This window comes from Ptychodera flava, chromosome 17, assembly GCF_041260155.1.
Source record: "Ptychodera flava strain L36383 chromosome 17, AS_Pfla_20210202, whole genome shotgun sequence".
Lineage (NCBI taxonomy): Eukaryota > Metazoa > Hemichordata > Enteropneusta > Ptychoderidae > Ptychodera > Ptychodera flava.
The window spans coordinates 37,400,405-37,413,292 of record NC_091944.1 but is presented as its reverse complement, the minus strand read 5'-3'; the positions used below and the strand labels follow the sequence as shown (position 1 = coordinate 37,413,292).

The following is a 12,888-nucleotide window of genomic DNA, read 5'->3' as shown; positions in this document are numbered from 1 at the left end:
CCAAAAACTTTGATGCAAATGACTCTATACCAAGAATACAAAGCAATTGTATCTACTTGGCCATCTTTACTCATCACTGTCTAACATTTACCTGCACTGACATCAACAGGATAGTTGTTAATCTTGCCGTCATAACACAACATTAAACAATAACCTCCAAGCTTAGCTGGATCAGGGTTTTGACGGATGAGATAAGTTCCATTATTGATACCTTCTAAGCGGATCTTCTCATCAGCATCCTGTCGTCTGAAATTATGTGACAGCAGATTAATAAATGAGAGAGGCTAGACTTCCTCCGTAACTGTCTTCACAGTGTATCAAACTATTGACTTTCTACAAAAAACAATGAACTATCATATTTGTTTATAAATTGTGAAAATATTAACACATCAAATTGACTGTTCTCAGATAGAAACCATAATCCTGGACAATTAAAACCATAGTTCATTCTTAACATGTTACAGCACAAACATTTCACATGATATAAATGATGAAATTAATTCACAATTAATTCAATTAACATGACAACTTTCCATTTTTGATATCTAAAACTCTGTAACAATCAAGACATTACTGTAACGGTTCAAACCACCTTTCTATGAAATATTTACATAGCATTGAATAATAGTGTAAATGTATAATGAACCACAATAACTGAACCTAACGGCTGTTTTGCTAACTTTGAGACCACCGCCCACTCAGGTACATGCCTCTACTGCAAACGTCTTCTCATTCAAATGGTATACAGAATCCATGGTGGTATGTACAATGACTAGTACCTAAGCTGCCTGGAAGCTGCCTGGCTTGGCACTGAACAGGGCAGTCTGTGGTAGAATGAGGGAGGAGATACATACACAAAGGACTGCACTCATGCTTGCAAAATTACTGTCCATGAATTGAAGGTGATGTAGTGCAACCAACTTTCTGGGATAACAGAGTTGGAGTTTGAAGGACACAAATTACTGAATTTTTAAAGTAACAAACTCATGGACAGTGATGTATAAATGTCATACAGAGTAAAAGGTGGGGTAATTCAGGTTTTGGGCGTTCTTTGGTGATATTTTGATGCCAGAAACAATTATTGTGTTTACATGTACAGAGAATTAGAAGTGATCAGGGACTTCCTAAATTACCGGGTATTAACCAATCGGCGACAGAGTGTATCGACACACTGTACATTACTGTGTTACTATTGGCTAAAAGTAATTGCCCCTCAGTTTCACCTGTAGTTTACTACAAGATCTGCTTTCATTGATCTGTATGTCAGTCAATAGCTACTAGCGCTATTAAACTATTTCAGTCGGTCAGGTGAATGATTTAAAGTCAAGAATGGCTTCCATGATACAGGGGTATGCTCACTTGGTCTTACAAGTACATGGGAATCAATGATCATTATAGAAATAACGGGCAACGCGCTGACCATTAACGTTGTTTATTTGTGGGAAAGGGCGAGAGGAAAGCCAAAAATTAACGGGCGAGGCTTGCCGAGCCGTTAATTGGCTTTCCTTGAGCCCATGCCCACAAATAAACATAATGGTCAGAGCGGAGTCTGTTATTTCCATTATATTAACAGCAAACCCAAGAAAACCGTAAAAATTTCCGAAAATTTCAGGAGCGCACGACAACTGGGCCCAAGAAACTGAGCAATACGCGACGCAGTGTCACGCACACTGTAAAAAAATTGGCAAATCCGGAGATATTTTCAGAAAAAAGTATCTCAACTTGACCTGCAAGTGCTCCATTTTATTTTGTGATTGATTATGATTTACGTTTAAGCTGTAAAGTTACAATACTTTGAGTTGTTTATCTTATTATTCATATTCACGGGCATGTAAACAAACCATTACTGTGTATTTGTGGTCAGTCGCGTGGTTCAGCTCGACCAATTAAAATGCGACGGGCAGGGCATGGTAATATAATTCAAATTGTTTGTACTCACAAATAAAATAATGATCATTTGCAAAAAATGAGCCGTAATTGTCTGCACAATGGGATGAATACCCTTCTTTTTATCCCTTTCTGTAGTTATGGTGAGAGAAGAGAACAATTTTTTCTTTCACTTTTTAGACTTGAAAATCCATACAAGTGTAGGTTGCATATCTCCCATAATATATTTCTGTATTTGATGAAGATCATACTTGTATACATGTATAAACAACTGTATGTGCATGCCCAGTTATTGGTCTTCCCTTCCCCCATTCTACTGCCTGTTGTGCTGTGAGAATCATATCAGTAAGATTATTAAATCTATTCACCTCCAATTTCATGTAAACAGGCCAACAACAATCACCATTGATAACAATGGTTTTGGGTAAAACCACGGTGGTGAAAAGGTTAAATCTTTCAATACTGGTACATTAATCGGTAGATGTAACTAATCTTTACGGCCCTGATACGGCTTTTGCGGCCTGAGGTTGTACAACGGAAGGGCTAAAGCATGCGAGGTCCCGTACGCCATACGACCATGGGCCGCAAAAGCCGTATCAGGGCTGAAGGTTTTATCATATACCTTATGGAATGATATATATGTAGTTTACATAATATTCAACATTGTTTAGGAGATAAAAATGCGTGCAATATCAAATATTTATCGCCATTTGTGTCAGTTTTTCATAAATACGATGGCCGCTTCCCGTCGCGGATTGACATACATAATGACGTAATTTGTTTACCTGCAGAATTCTAGAATGCGCAAAGCAACATCTGTACTATTACATGACCAATAGAGATCAAGGTTGAAATCGAGGTGTAAGGAAAAAAGCGTGATGTCAGTTTCTTGTAATTTCTACTGAACAGGCATGCACTTAGTATACATAGGATTTCACTAGAATTTAGAAATAAAAGCCAATGTTACCTGCGCAGCTCCACTGTCGCCACGGGCAACTACGATCTGAGCGAGCAGACGTTTTCCTAATTTCACGCTGGCTTTGTGTACGAATGGAACGTTTGAGGATAGCAACGCACATAGTAACCAGAATCGAGATAGTTCAGAAATGCACGTGATTGTCCATATTTGGGCACCGGGCTGGGGCGTGATACGTAAAAAAAATGCACGGATCTGAGGGCGCTTTCTCCCATAGCTTTACACAGGCACGTGAATGTAGGTATATGGTAATGAGTTTTAGTTCATGGTACCTGGCTTAAAACTTACGTTATTGGTCCGTGGCACTTTGCCTCTCCAAGTTTGATTTGCATAGGTGATGCACAATCATAGCAGAGATAGTGATAGTAATCAACCAGTAATCTATAGTAGCCATTTAGTAGACTGACCAATGACTCTGCTTCATCTGTGTCATACATCCTGAGAGTCTGAAACCAATGCAATGACAACAATGGTATGTATGGGAAAGCCATGACATCTTTCACACTTTCTTTCACATTCTGTTTTGCTATGGTAGGACATACCAGCAATTTCAACTTTGTTATCATGTTATGACAATTTCATATAAAACTTAAGCCATAATGGAAAGTTAGAGAATTTGAAGCATACATGTTAAGTTTCTAAATATCAGGAATGCATTTTTTGTATAACTGTTAGTATCTCAAAGATTTAAAAGGATGAAAATATAAAATTTAGTGTGCCTGTGATTTTGCGATATCAGTGTTGTATGTTATAACTATTGCACAATGTAGCCTAGCATAGTGCAAATTACATGTATCAGCTGTTACATTAGAAATTACTGCTACTTTTAAGTACATTCAAGTACACTACATGAAATGAGCAATTTGATGATATATAGATGAATGGAAAAAACATACCAAACCATCTCCTTTCCTTCTGTTAATCTGTACTTGTACTGATTCTGTGACTTGTTCGATAATGACATCTGTAATGTCACAGAAATCAAACCTTGCAATGTCACCATTTTGTGACTGGAAATGAAGCAAAAATTCAACTTACAGGACAATTGAAAGCATAAAGTACTTAAGAAATTGACAATTACGCTATAAGCAATTCATAACCACCAACAAACAACAGCATATTGTGTGACATCTTTACGTCATCTTTGATAAGACATATTATCGGTCACTACATGTAGTTGACATCACTGTGGTGATACATGCTGCAGTGTTTACACAGAACATACATTCACACATAATACATACAAACATACATAACCATTTGACACACTATGCTACGAACTTCATAGGAAATTTCCACATATAACTTGTATGCACAAGTCTGCATAAGAGACCTACTATCCTGCTGGTCATTAGGAAAGAAATTCACCCATTGTATTTGTTGGGACTGGTTAGTTGTGTTTATTTGTATTACACTTCAATAATTATGCCCGAATTTCATCCCTATTTTGACCAAGTTGGCAGGAAAAGGGTTAAACATGTACTGACAGACATACACACATACATATATGTACACACCAAACGTACATACAGATGTAAAGTGTACATATTGATACATGAATGTAAGGACAGATAGACAGACAGACAGACAGACAGACAGACAACAAGCCTCACAGAAGACACAGATAGTTTAAAATAACATAAACTTTACCAGTTCCCTGTCTCTTATGGTTATTCCATCATCACCACTAACTTCAATGTTAAGATTGTCTGCTGTTGTGTAAACTTCTTTTCCAAAGTTTTCACACTTTCCTTGAAATTGTGCAATGTATTTGATCTTCAACTCTATGGGTTTCCATTGCCGTTGTTGGCAATCCCGAAGACCATCTTTCAGACGTTTTTTCAAGGTGCTTTTGATGTGAGGCCACCACGCAAAACGAGTTGGCATATCTTCGGGGAGAAACTTGGAGTAGTTTTTCAGGACCTTATCAAGAGAGATGTTATCTTCTTCACTAGCTCTTGCCATATCCATCACTGCCATACCTAAAATTTCTTCATCCTTAAATGTGTTCCATTTACAATTCTTAAAGTCATGTTGACACTGACGAAAGTAGTATTCCTGGGCAGCTTTTCCAAGTGGAGCACAACCTCTATCCCTGTGTAGTACAAATCTCAGTCGAAAAACCAAATCTGTGCTTTCCTTCATCTTCTTTCCAGGACTAATCCATGTCTTCAAGTCTTTAGTTGCGAGTTGAAATAGGTTGAAGTCACGGTTAGACAATGTTTGATCTTCATAATTTATATGTCTGGCTACCTGTAAACAGATTTCTTCTGCAGTAATATTTGCATCAAAAGTCAATGTCTTCCCAGTGTATACATACACAAATATTTTATTACATGTAGCTTCAGCCATCTTCTTGATCTTGATAGAAACTTGGCAGCTTTTCACACAGTAATGGACTCCTGTGAGGTTCATCCATTCATCTGTTGAAAGGAAACATCATATTCATGCAAATATCAGAGAAATTTTCATATATTTCACAAAATGCAAATCATCCCACTGTTACACATAAAAAATGTGCAGGACATTATAATATTAGTTTTTTCACTTCACTATTATGAGTAGATGCGTTTTTGTGAGTTTGTATTCATGTACTGGTATGTGAACGTTGAATTTGATTGTAACTCTATTCCAAACATAATCTTTATGCCACAACTGCATTGCTGTCGGTCTTACACTTATAAGAATCATTTTGAACAGGCCACTATACTACAGTGCTATGTACATGCAGGCCTAGTGTATGCAGTGGAATAGATTGACAGACCAGAAGAAAAGCTAAACCCAGCTAAAGCAAATGCCATGTTTGGGATAGTACAGTTCATAAGTCAATATCAATGTCACTCGCAACGTATTATCTCACTAGGACTAGTAGGAAAACGGTAGTTTATGATGTGTCCAGCTGCACACAGATCATGTATCTCTACCAAATATAAATTTCCAAGCAGTTTGTTTACTCTGTCAAACCACATGGACTGTTACAAATACGACATCTAAAATGGTTATGGCCAATGTAAATGAATGAATAATACAGGTAATCTGTATTGTTATCATTTTAATAAGCAAAATACATGTGCATGTTTCAAAATGATGTTGACTGATGAGAAATTGCAGGACGATTGAGAAATTGCAGGACGATTGCGAGTAGATAACACTCAATAAGCAAATGGACGCATAGCAAACCGCCAAGTTCCTTGCTGTTTTCTCAGGGAGATAGAAATATTGCAAGGCATATTGATAAGGATTTATCAACTCTGCCATCCCAAACATTACAGTGTTCACAGTAAATGGCTTATGTCTGAACCAGTGTTGCTATTTGTGAAAAGTTCCCCTGCAATACCCCATGATATTAACCCTTTGAGCGCCAAAGTCAACTTTTGTGACATTTATAAAATGTACCCTAGTAAAATTTTTTTTTTGCCGAAATTTTGATGAAAACCTGTAGCCAATGAAATGTGATGTCCGTTTGGTCCAGAACAGTCAAAAAAATTACAGAAAAATTCATAAAAATTGTTAAAATGTTGCACTAAAATTTTGGTGGGAAAAATTACAGCCCTCAAAGGGTTAAGACTTCTAGTTTTGAAACAATGAATTATACATGGACTATAATCCTGACAAGTCAATAGGATATTGCATTGGTTTACAGAAAGCCTACAAGCTGGCATTTCCAGGCCTTTACCTTTAAGTCAGTGAAATTCAGTTACATCTTTATATAAAATAGCCAACAAAGTCATGTTTAGCTGGGTTTTTAGGGGTATTGCTGAAACCTGAGCAAAACCATGTTGCATTTTTTCACGTACAAATCAAGTTTTTCTTCAAAAAATCAAGACTGCTCTCACAAGTATACTTTTTGTGTCAAATTGTCAGAAATAGTCCAGTGACTGCAATTAAATGGACTCAAATGACTTTGTTTTATTTCTAGGCAAGAAACACCTATTTTAAAAATTGTGCAAGTGAGGTGCATGCGAGCATGTTTGTATTGGCGATGTCATAGCAACCAAAACTACTTATGCTTGTGTGGCATTATTATGAACACTGTGACTACTATGATCAACTAGGTTACAAAGTTGAAAATAAGAATATGACAAGTCTTTGTCAACAAATTATCAAACAAAATAGTGTAAATGAATGATATCATGTTTAACAGCACAGCAAATGTCTGAAAGGTAAAATGCAGCATATAAAAGCCATGTAAACACCCCTTTGAACCTAGATGTTGAAACAAAGCTTTACTAATTAGTGAGGACACTTACTATTTTCAATATGTCTATGGTGATCTAGTGGCAACCAAGCCGATGCATTTCTACAGATTTCATATTGAGCTCATTTTGATGAGAGAAAATGGGTAATTGAAACTCTACCAGTTATTTTTAGCATTTGTAGCATGATAAAGCAGTCCCTTGATGAGGGTGATTTGTTCACACGGTCTGTTTCTTTCCTTAATCTGATTAAAATCATATGTAGAGTACAGGGATGTATATACTTATGCAGTATTCTCTTGCTGAGGCAACAGCGAGAGAATACCACGTAAGTATAGACATCATTGTACTCTATATCTGATTTTACTCAGATTGTTACTTTCCTGCAATTTGCCGTAAAACTTAGAAACAGTACACAACACATTAAAACAGACAACTCAGTTGTCCATGTCACCGTTCAAGTGCTATGTTTTATCAAATGATAACGCATATGAAAATTTACGATATCACGTAATGCGAGATTCATTTCTGCAATAACTTCACTCTCCACTCTCTATTCATGTTGTAAAGGTAGTTTCAAAATCATGAACTACATGAACTCTCTCATTAAACTAGTATCTGTATGTATTGGCAAATCTACAATTTCCAGATACAGTTTACAGTGCTCTTGTACCATCTTCCTTCACGGTAATGTGAACAACTCTTGTTGAAATCCAGTAACAAACTATCAAAGCTCAAAAATAGACATGATTGCAGTGCTGAGATGGTCATCGGTGGGTAGTTTTGAATGATGAGACAATCCTAACTCAGATACCAGAGTCAAATATTAAAAGTATCATTTTCAATCTACCTTACACACTAAGTATAGAAAATATGGACATTGGTGTGGGTACGGTTAGTTAAATTGGTTAACTTCCAGCAGGAAAGATTTTATAGTTCTAGTATTAAACACAATGACTTAAAACACTCAATAGATTTGCATTACTCAGGGTGCGGAGGTAGTACACTACATGTACACTTACATGTAGTTCTACTCTGTAGGTCTACAAATATTTAGGAAGGTCACCTTGCAGAGATAGTTGTCACCACTTAGCTCCTCTATTATTCGTAAAATAATTCACTGTGTGGATACATACTAGATTCCTTGTATTATTTAAATCATCATCTTGAAGGAGTTTTTGAATAAAAATGGTTAAAATTTTCAGAAATCCTACATGGTACTATGTTGTCACTTTTATTTAACATACATTTCTATGTTCTGTCACACAGCAGTCATCATGGCAATAAACTGCCACCCTATGGAGACAGTGACTCTACCTCAAACTTCAAGGTCTGTGCTACCAATTTTGTGCTGAAATGAGTAAGATAATAGATACCCTACGAAATAACTCAACTTTAGTCTATTTTCCATATTTTCCTGAAAAAGGTTTGCTGTACACTGACTGTATAAGTGGCAGTCATAGGTGAGTGTATCCCACAATGGTCCCACCACTCATTGCTATGAGATATATAAAAGTGCCACTAGCCATGACTATTCATGAGTATTTTCACATACAGTGTGAATGATATTACACCTCACATTGGTGAATTAAATTGACTGTGTACAAAGCTACTGCTTCACTCTTTGTGTCTGTTATGATAACATGCCCAATTATTAAACAATCATAGTTTATGACGCCCATGACATAGCGGTACTTCATTTTCTTCTCCTATGCCCTGGGATGGCGGCATTTAACCCTCTTCCTGCCAGACAGTATCACTTCCGCATCAGCCAAATCAGTAAACATAGGGCCAAAGTCCCTGAAGCTACTATAGACATGGATACAAAATTATGTATGAAATTATCTCACTAAGGTCATCCTAGGGACCTGTAAACCAAATATTAAAGCTGTCTGACCAGCGGTTTTGAAAAAACAGGCGACTCAACAGTCGACAGAGCTCTGCTGTGTTATGTAGAGAATAACTTTTTGTGACACATGTATTGATGAAGAAGGTGGATATCTTTGATAGCTCATTTCAGGATGGCCTGACCAAAAATGGCAAAATGAGCTGCAAAAACACAAAATTGAAGATTTCATCATGATTTCAATATATTACATTAAGATAAAGCCTTGGAACTAGTATACCAAATACCAAAGCTATCAGATGAGTAACTTTTGAGAAACAAATATTTTGACCAAAAATGGCAAAAAATTGACCAAAAAATACAAAAATTATAGATTTCATCAAATTTTAACATATCACACTAAGACAAGCCCTAGGAACCTGTATACCAAAAATCAACGGCATCAGACAAGTAGTTTTTGAGAAACACATTTTTTGACCAAAAATACAAAATTGCAAATTTCATCATATATTGAATATAGCATATTTAGTTCATCTGTAGGAACCTGTATACCAAATATCAAAGCTGTCAGACAAGCGGTTTTGATGAAATAAAGTTTTGACCAAAAATGACAAAAAAATTCCTTAAAAAATACGCATTTGCATATTTCATCACAGTTTGAACAAATCTAAGTTGAGTTTTCCCTACGGAGCTGTATACCAAATAACAAAGCTGTCTGACCAGCGGTTATGGAGAAGAGGATTTTTCACCAAAAACGTCTTTTTTGTGCTAATTTGCATATTTGCAACAATATCAAAAAATTAAAAAAACAAATTCCTCATAATCCATCATGTTTTGGCTGAATACCGCTTTTTAGCTACTATAGACTATAGTTTATAGAAGCTACTGGGATGGGTATCTGTCCGGCGTCAGGCGTCAGTCTGTATGTATGTACCGGTATGTATGTATGTCCGTTTGTGAGGCGTCCGTCCACTCAAATATCTTGAGAACCGCAGTACTTACTGATTTGATATTTGTTATGTAGATGAAAAATATGATTATGAGGAATTTATGTTATAATCATCAATCGGCAGTGGGCAAGTAGTCAATCATTTCCAGTCATAGGTATTAGGTCGCATGGGCGAGAAACGGAGCAAATGCCTGATGACATCACACAACATGTACCTCCTGCAAAGTTTATACATGATTTCAAACATAGCAAAGAGCTAAAAAATTATCTCAAACAAAGTTGCATTATTTTTCGAGAACAAAAATCGACTGAATCTAAACGGTGCGAACAATATAATGTCGTGCCTGCCCATACCCTGGTTGCAATGTGGAATCCACAGTATAATGCGACCAGCTTCGAGTTCATTGTTTTCGAAAATTATTCATGTAATTCCTTAGGGATATACAAGCTTTACATTCTTGTGTTTTCGTAGTTCGGATTATTATTGTCTATGAAAATATTGATCGTGCCAATGACGCCTCCAGCTTCTGCAAATTCCGTGGACATGTGCAACCTGAACACGTCCAGTGCGTCAGTAACACAGTCTCTTGTGGCTCATTACACAACGGCTGCTGTGTGGTATACATCATGCATACCACACAGCGGCCATCATCTATGGAATCACAAGTAACTGTGGTTTAAGTACACCCTCTGACAGGCATTGCTTCCAGCTTGCCTTGGTTTCAACCACGAAATGTAATTGCTTGGGTCAATCATGTGGTTAGAAGTAGCAGCTGTTTACACATGATACGGCCGGCCGGCCATATGGCTAGCTCCACGAAAGTTTATAATTTCCAATGCGTGCCACTATTTGCGCACATGGCCCAGAAATCTGCGACAAAACAGAAATATACGCGAAAATGTAGCGGAATCGCAGCCTGGTGAGAACACTGAAATTAAGATAACCTTTAGGAACCTGTATACCAAATGTCAAAGATATAAGACAAGTTTTTTTTGAGAAACAAATTGCAGATTTCATCAGAATTTCAATACATCACATTTAGCTAAGCCAGAGAAACCTATATACCTATCAAAGCTATAGGACAAGAAGTTTTTGAGAAACATTTTTGACTAAAAATAGCAAAAATTGCCCCCAAAAATACAAAATTGTATTTGAATATATCACATTTTGATCGTACCTATGAATCTGTATATATACCAAATATCAAAGCAATCAGAACTTTTTGAGAAACACATTTTCTATCAAAAAAGTAAAATGACAGAAATTGCCCCAAAATAAAAAGTTGCATATTTCTGCACAATTTGAACAAATCTGAAATAGGTTATACCGACAGGCCTTAATCTCAAATATTAAAGCTGTCTGACCAGCACTTTTTTGAAGATTTTTAAAGATTTTTTGACTAAAATTGATAAAAATTGCCTTATAAAATACAAATTTACATATCTCATCACAATTTTAACAAATCTTAATAAGGTTATCCCTAGGGATCTGTATACCAAATATTAGAGCTGTTGAGCCAGCCGTTAAAGAGAAGAATATATTGCAAAAAAATAGAAAAATTAGCCTCAATAATACAAATTGGCAAATTTCATCACTATTCGCACAAATGTGATTAAGATCATCCCTGGGATAGAGGGACTGTGTCCAAATATTAAAGGAATTGGACAGGCTGTTTTGAAGAAGCTTAGAATGTAAAATGTTTACGGATGATGAACACCGGATGACAGATGATGGACAACGGATGATGCCAGAACCTATAAGATAAGCTCTGCGTCACTGACAGTGAAGCTCAAAATGATCAAAATAATATTTTTAAGCAGTAGAATATGGCAGAAAAATACACAGAGCATTTTGTGCCCAATGACTGGTATTGCGAATAACCTTCTACTCAATGGTTCACAGTTGTGTCTGCCTGTGGACACTCGCTTGTACCTCCATGGCCTACCATAACTCTGTCTCTGCTTGTGTACATATCACGATCTGTGACCTTCAAAGCAGACATATCGGTACAGACAACAATTACCGGTACATAGACTTACATAATTTGTACTGTACATCCTGAGCTTTGTATACCAGTGCACTGCACACAACACTGTCACTTTTACACTTTTACCATGGCTAAATATCATCCTTACACATGTTTTTGATGCACATCCGATATTAACCCTACTTATACTACTAGTAAAATTCAAATATTATTTAAGGTCGAGTGTATCAGGACATTGATGTAAAAATGAGAATCCTCTAATATTTACATCCATACAGTCACTCCACAAATTGCAGAACGTTTGTTGTGCATTGAATCTTCTCCGTCGTTCAACCAAAGCTACATCAGCCATAGCTGTTTATACAACATCGATGATTCAACCACTCTGCATGTATGACTTGCAACTGCCATAGAATACCCAACGTGTTTTGAAAAAGTTCAAACAAGGAAGTACTGTACACTCACCGGAAGGGCCTGGCTTGTCGAGGGGCTAGGGACGAGACGGAACGTGATGGCTGATCGAAATTATGGCGTCGAACAATCTGTTGAACAAAAAAAGATCTACAAGAACCTGGGAAAAGTTGATGTTGTCTACTCGACTGGTCTTGTCTGATCATTAGAACTACATTTCTCTTGACCGACCGAGCTAGCCAGTACTTTTGCAAGCACCGATCGACTCCGAGAGTGCATAGCAGCGCTTGAAAGTCACTTCCTACGCAGCTTCAGATTTTAACTTGGTTCGGATTTTAAATTCGAGGTAAAGGTAGAGGGATGTTGATACACGTAAAGTCCATACTATGAACGAAGAAATTCTGACAACTTTCCGAACTTGACAATAAGAAGCAAACCAGAGGTTTAAAATTTCAGGTTTAGAATTGGGAAATCGTAACGATTGCTCAGTGGGACAGCATCAACTCACTTGAATGCAAGTCAGAATTCATTACGACCCTGCAGCACAGACGTGACTGTGCTGTGTACGGTACGACTATAACGTAACGTGTATAAGGTCGACCTAGACCTGGTTTCTGTGTACACAAGATGAACCA

At 36.9% G+C, this 12,888-nt stretch overlaps 1 protein-coding gene across 1 annotated transcript in view; it reads right to left on the bottom strand.

The window, feature by feature from the left end:
* The window catches only part of LOC139116248 (tyrosine-protein kinase JAK2-like), a 42,567-nt gene extending 30,011 nt beyond the window's left edge, over positions 1-12,556 (bottom strand). The window contains exons 1-5 of the mRNA XM_070678838.1: positions 12,308-12,556; positions 4,514-5,286; positions 3,760-3,873; positions 3,152-3,309; positions 92-246 (exon numbers count right to left, since the gene is read on the bottom strand). Coding sequence (XP_070534939.1) covers positions 92-246; positions 3,152-3,309; positions 3,760-3,873; positions 4,514-5,278 — 1,192 coding nt within the window. The 5' untranslated portion in view covers positions 5,279-5,286; positions 12,308-12,556. The remainder of the gene's footprint in view (positions 1-91; positions 247-3,151; positions 3,310-3,759; positions 3,874-4,513; positions 5,287-12,307) is intronic.
* Positions 12,557-12,888: the final 332 nt, after the last annotated feature.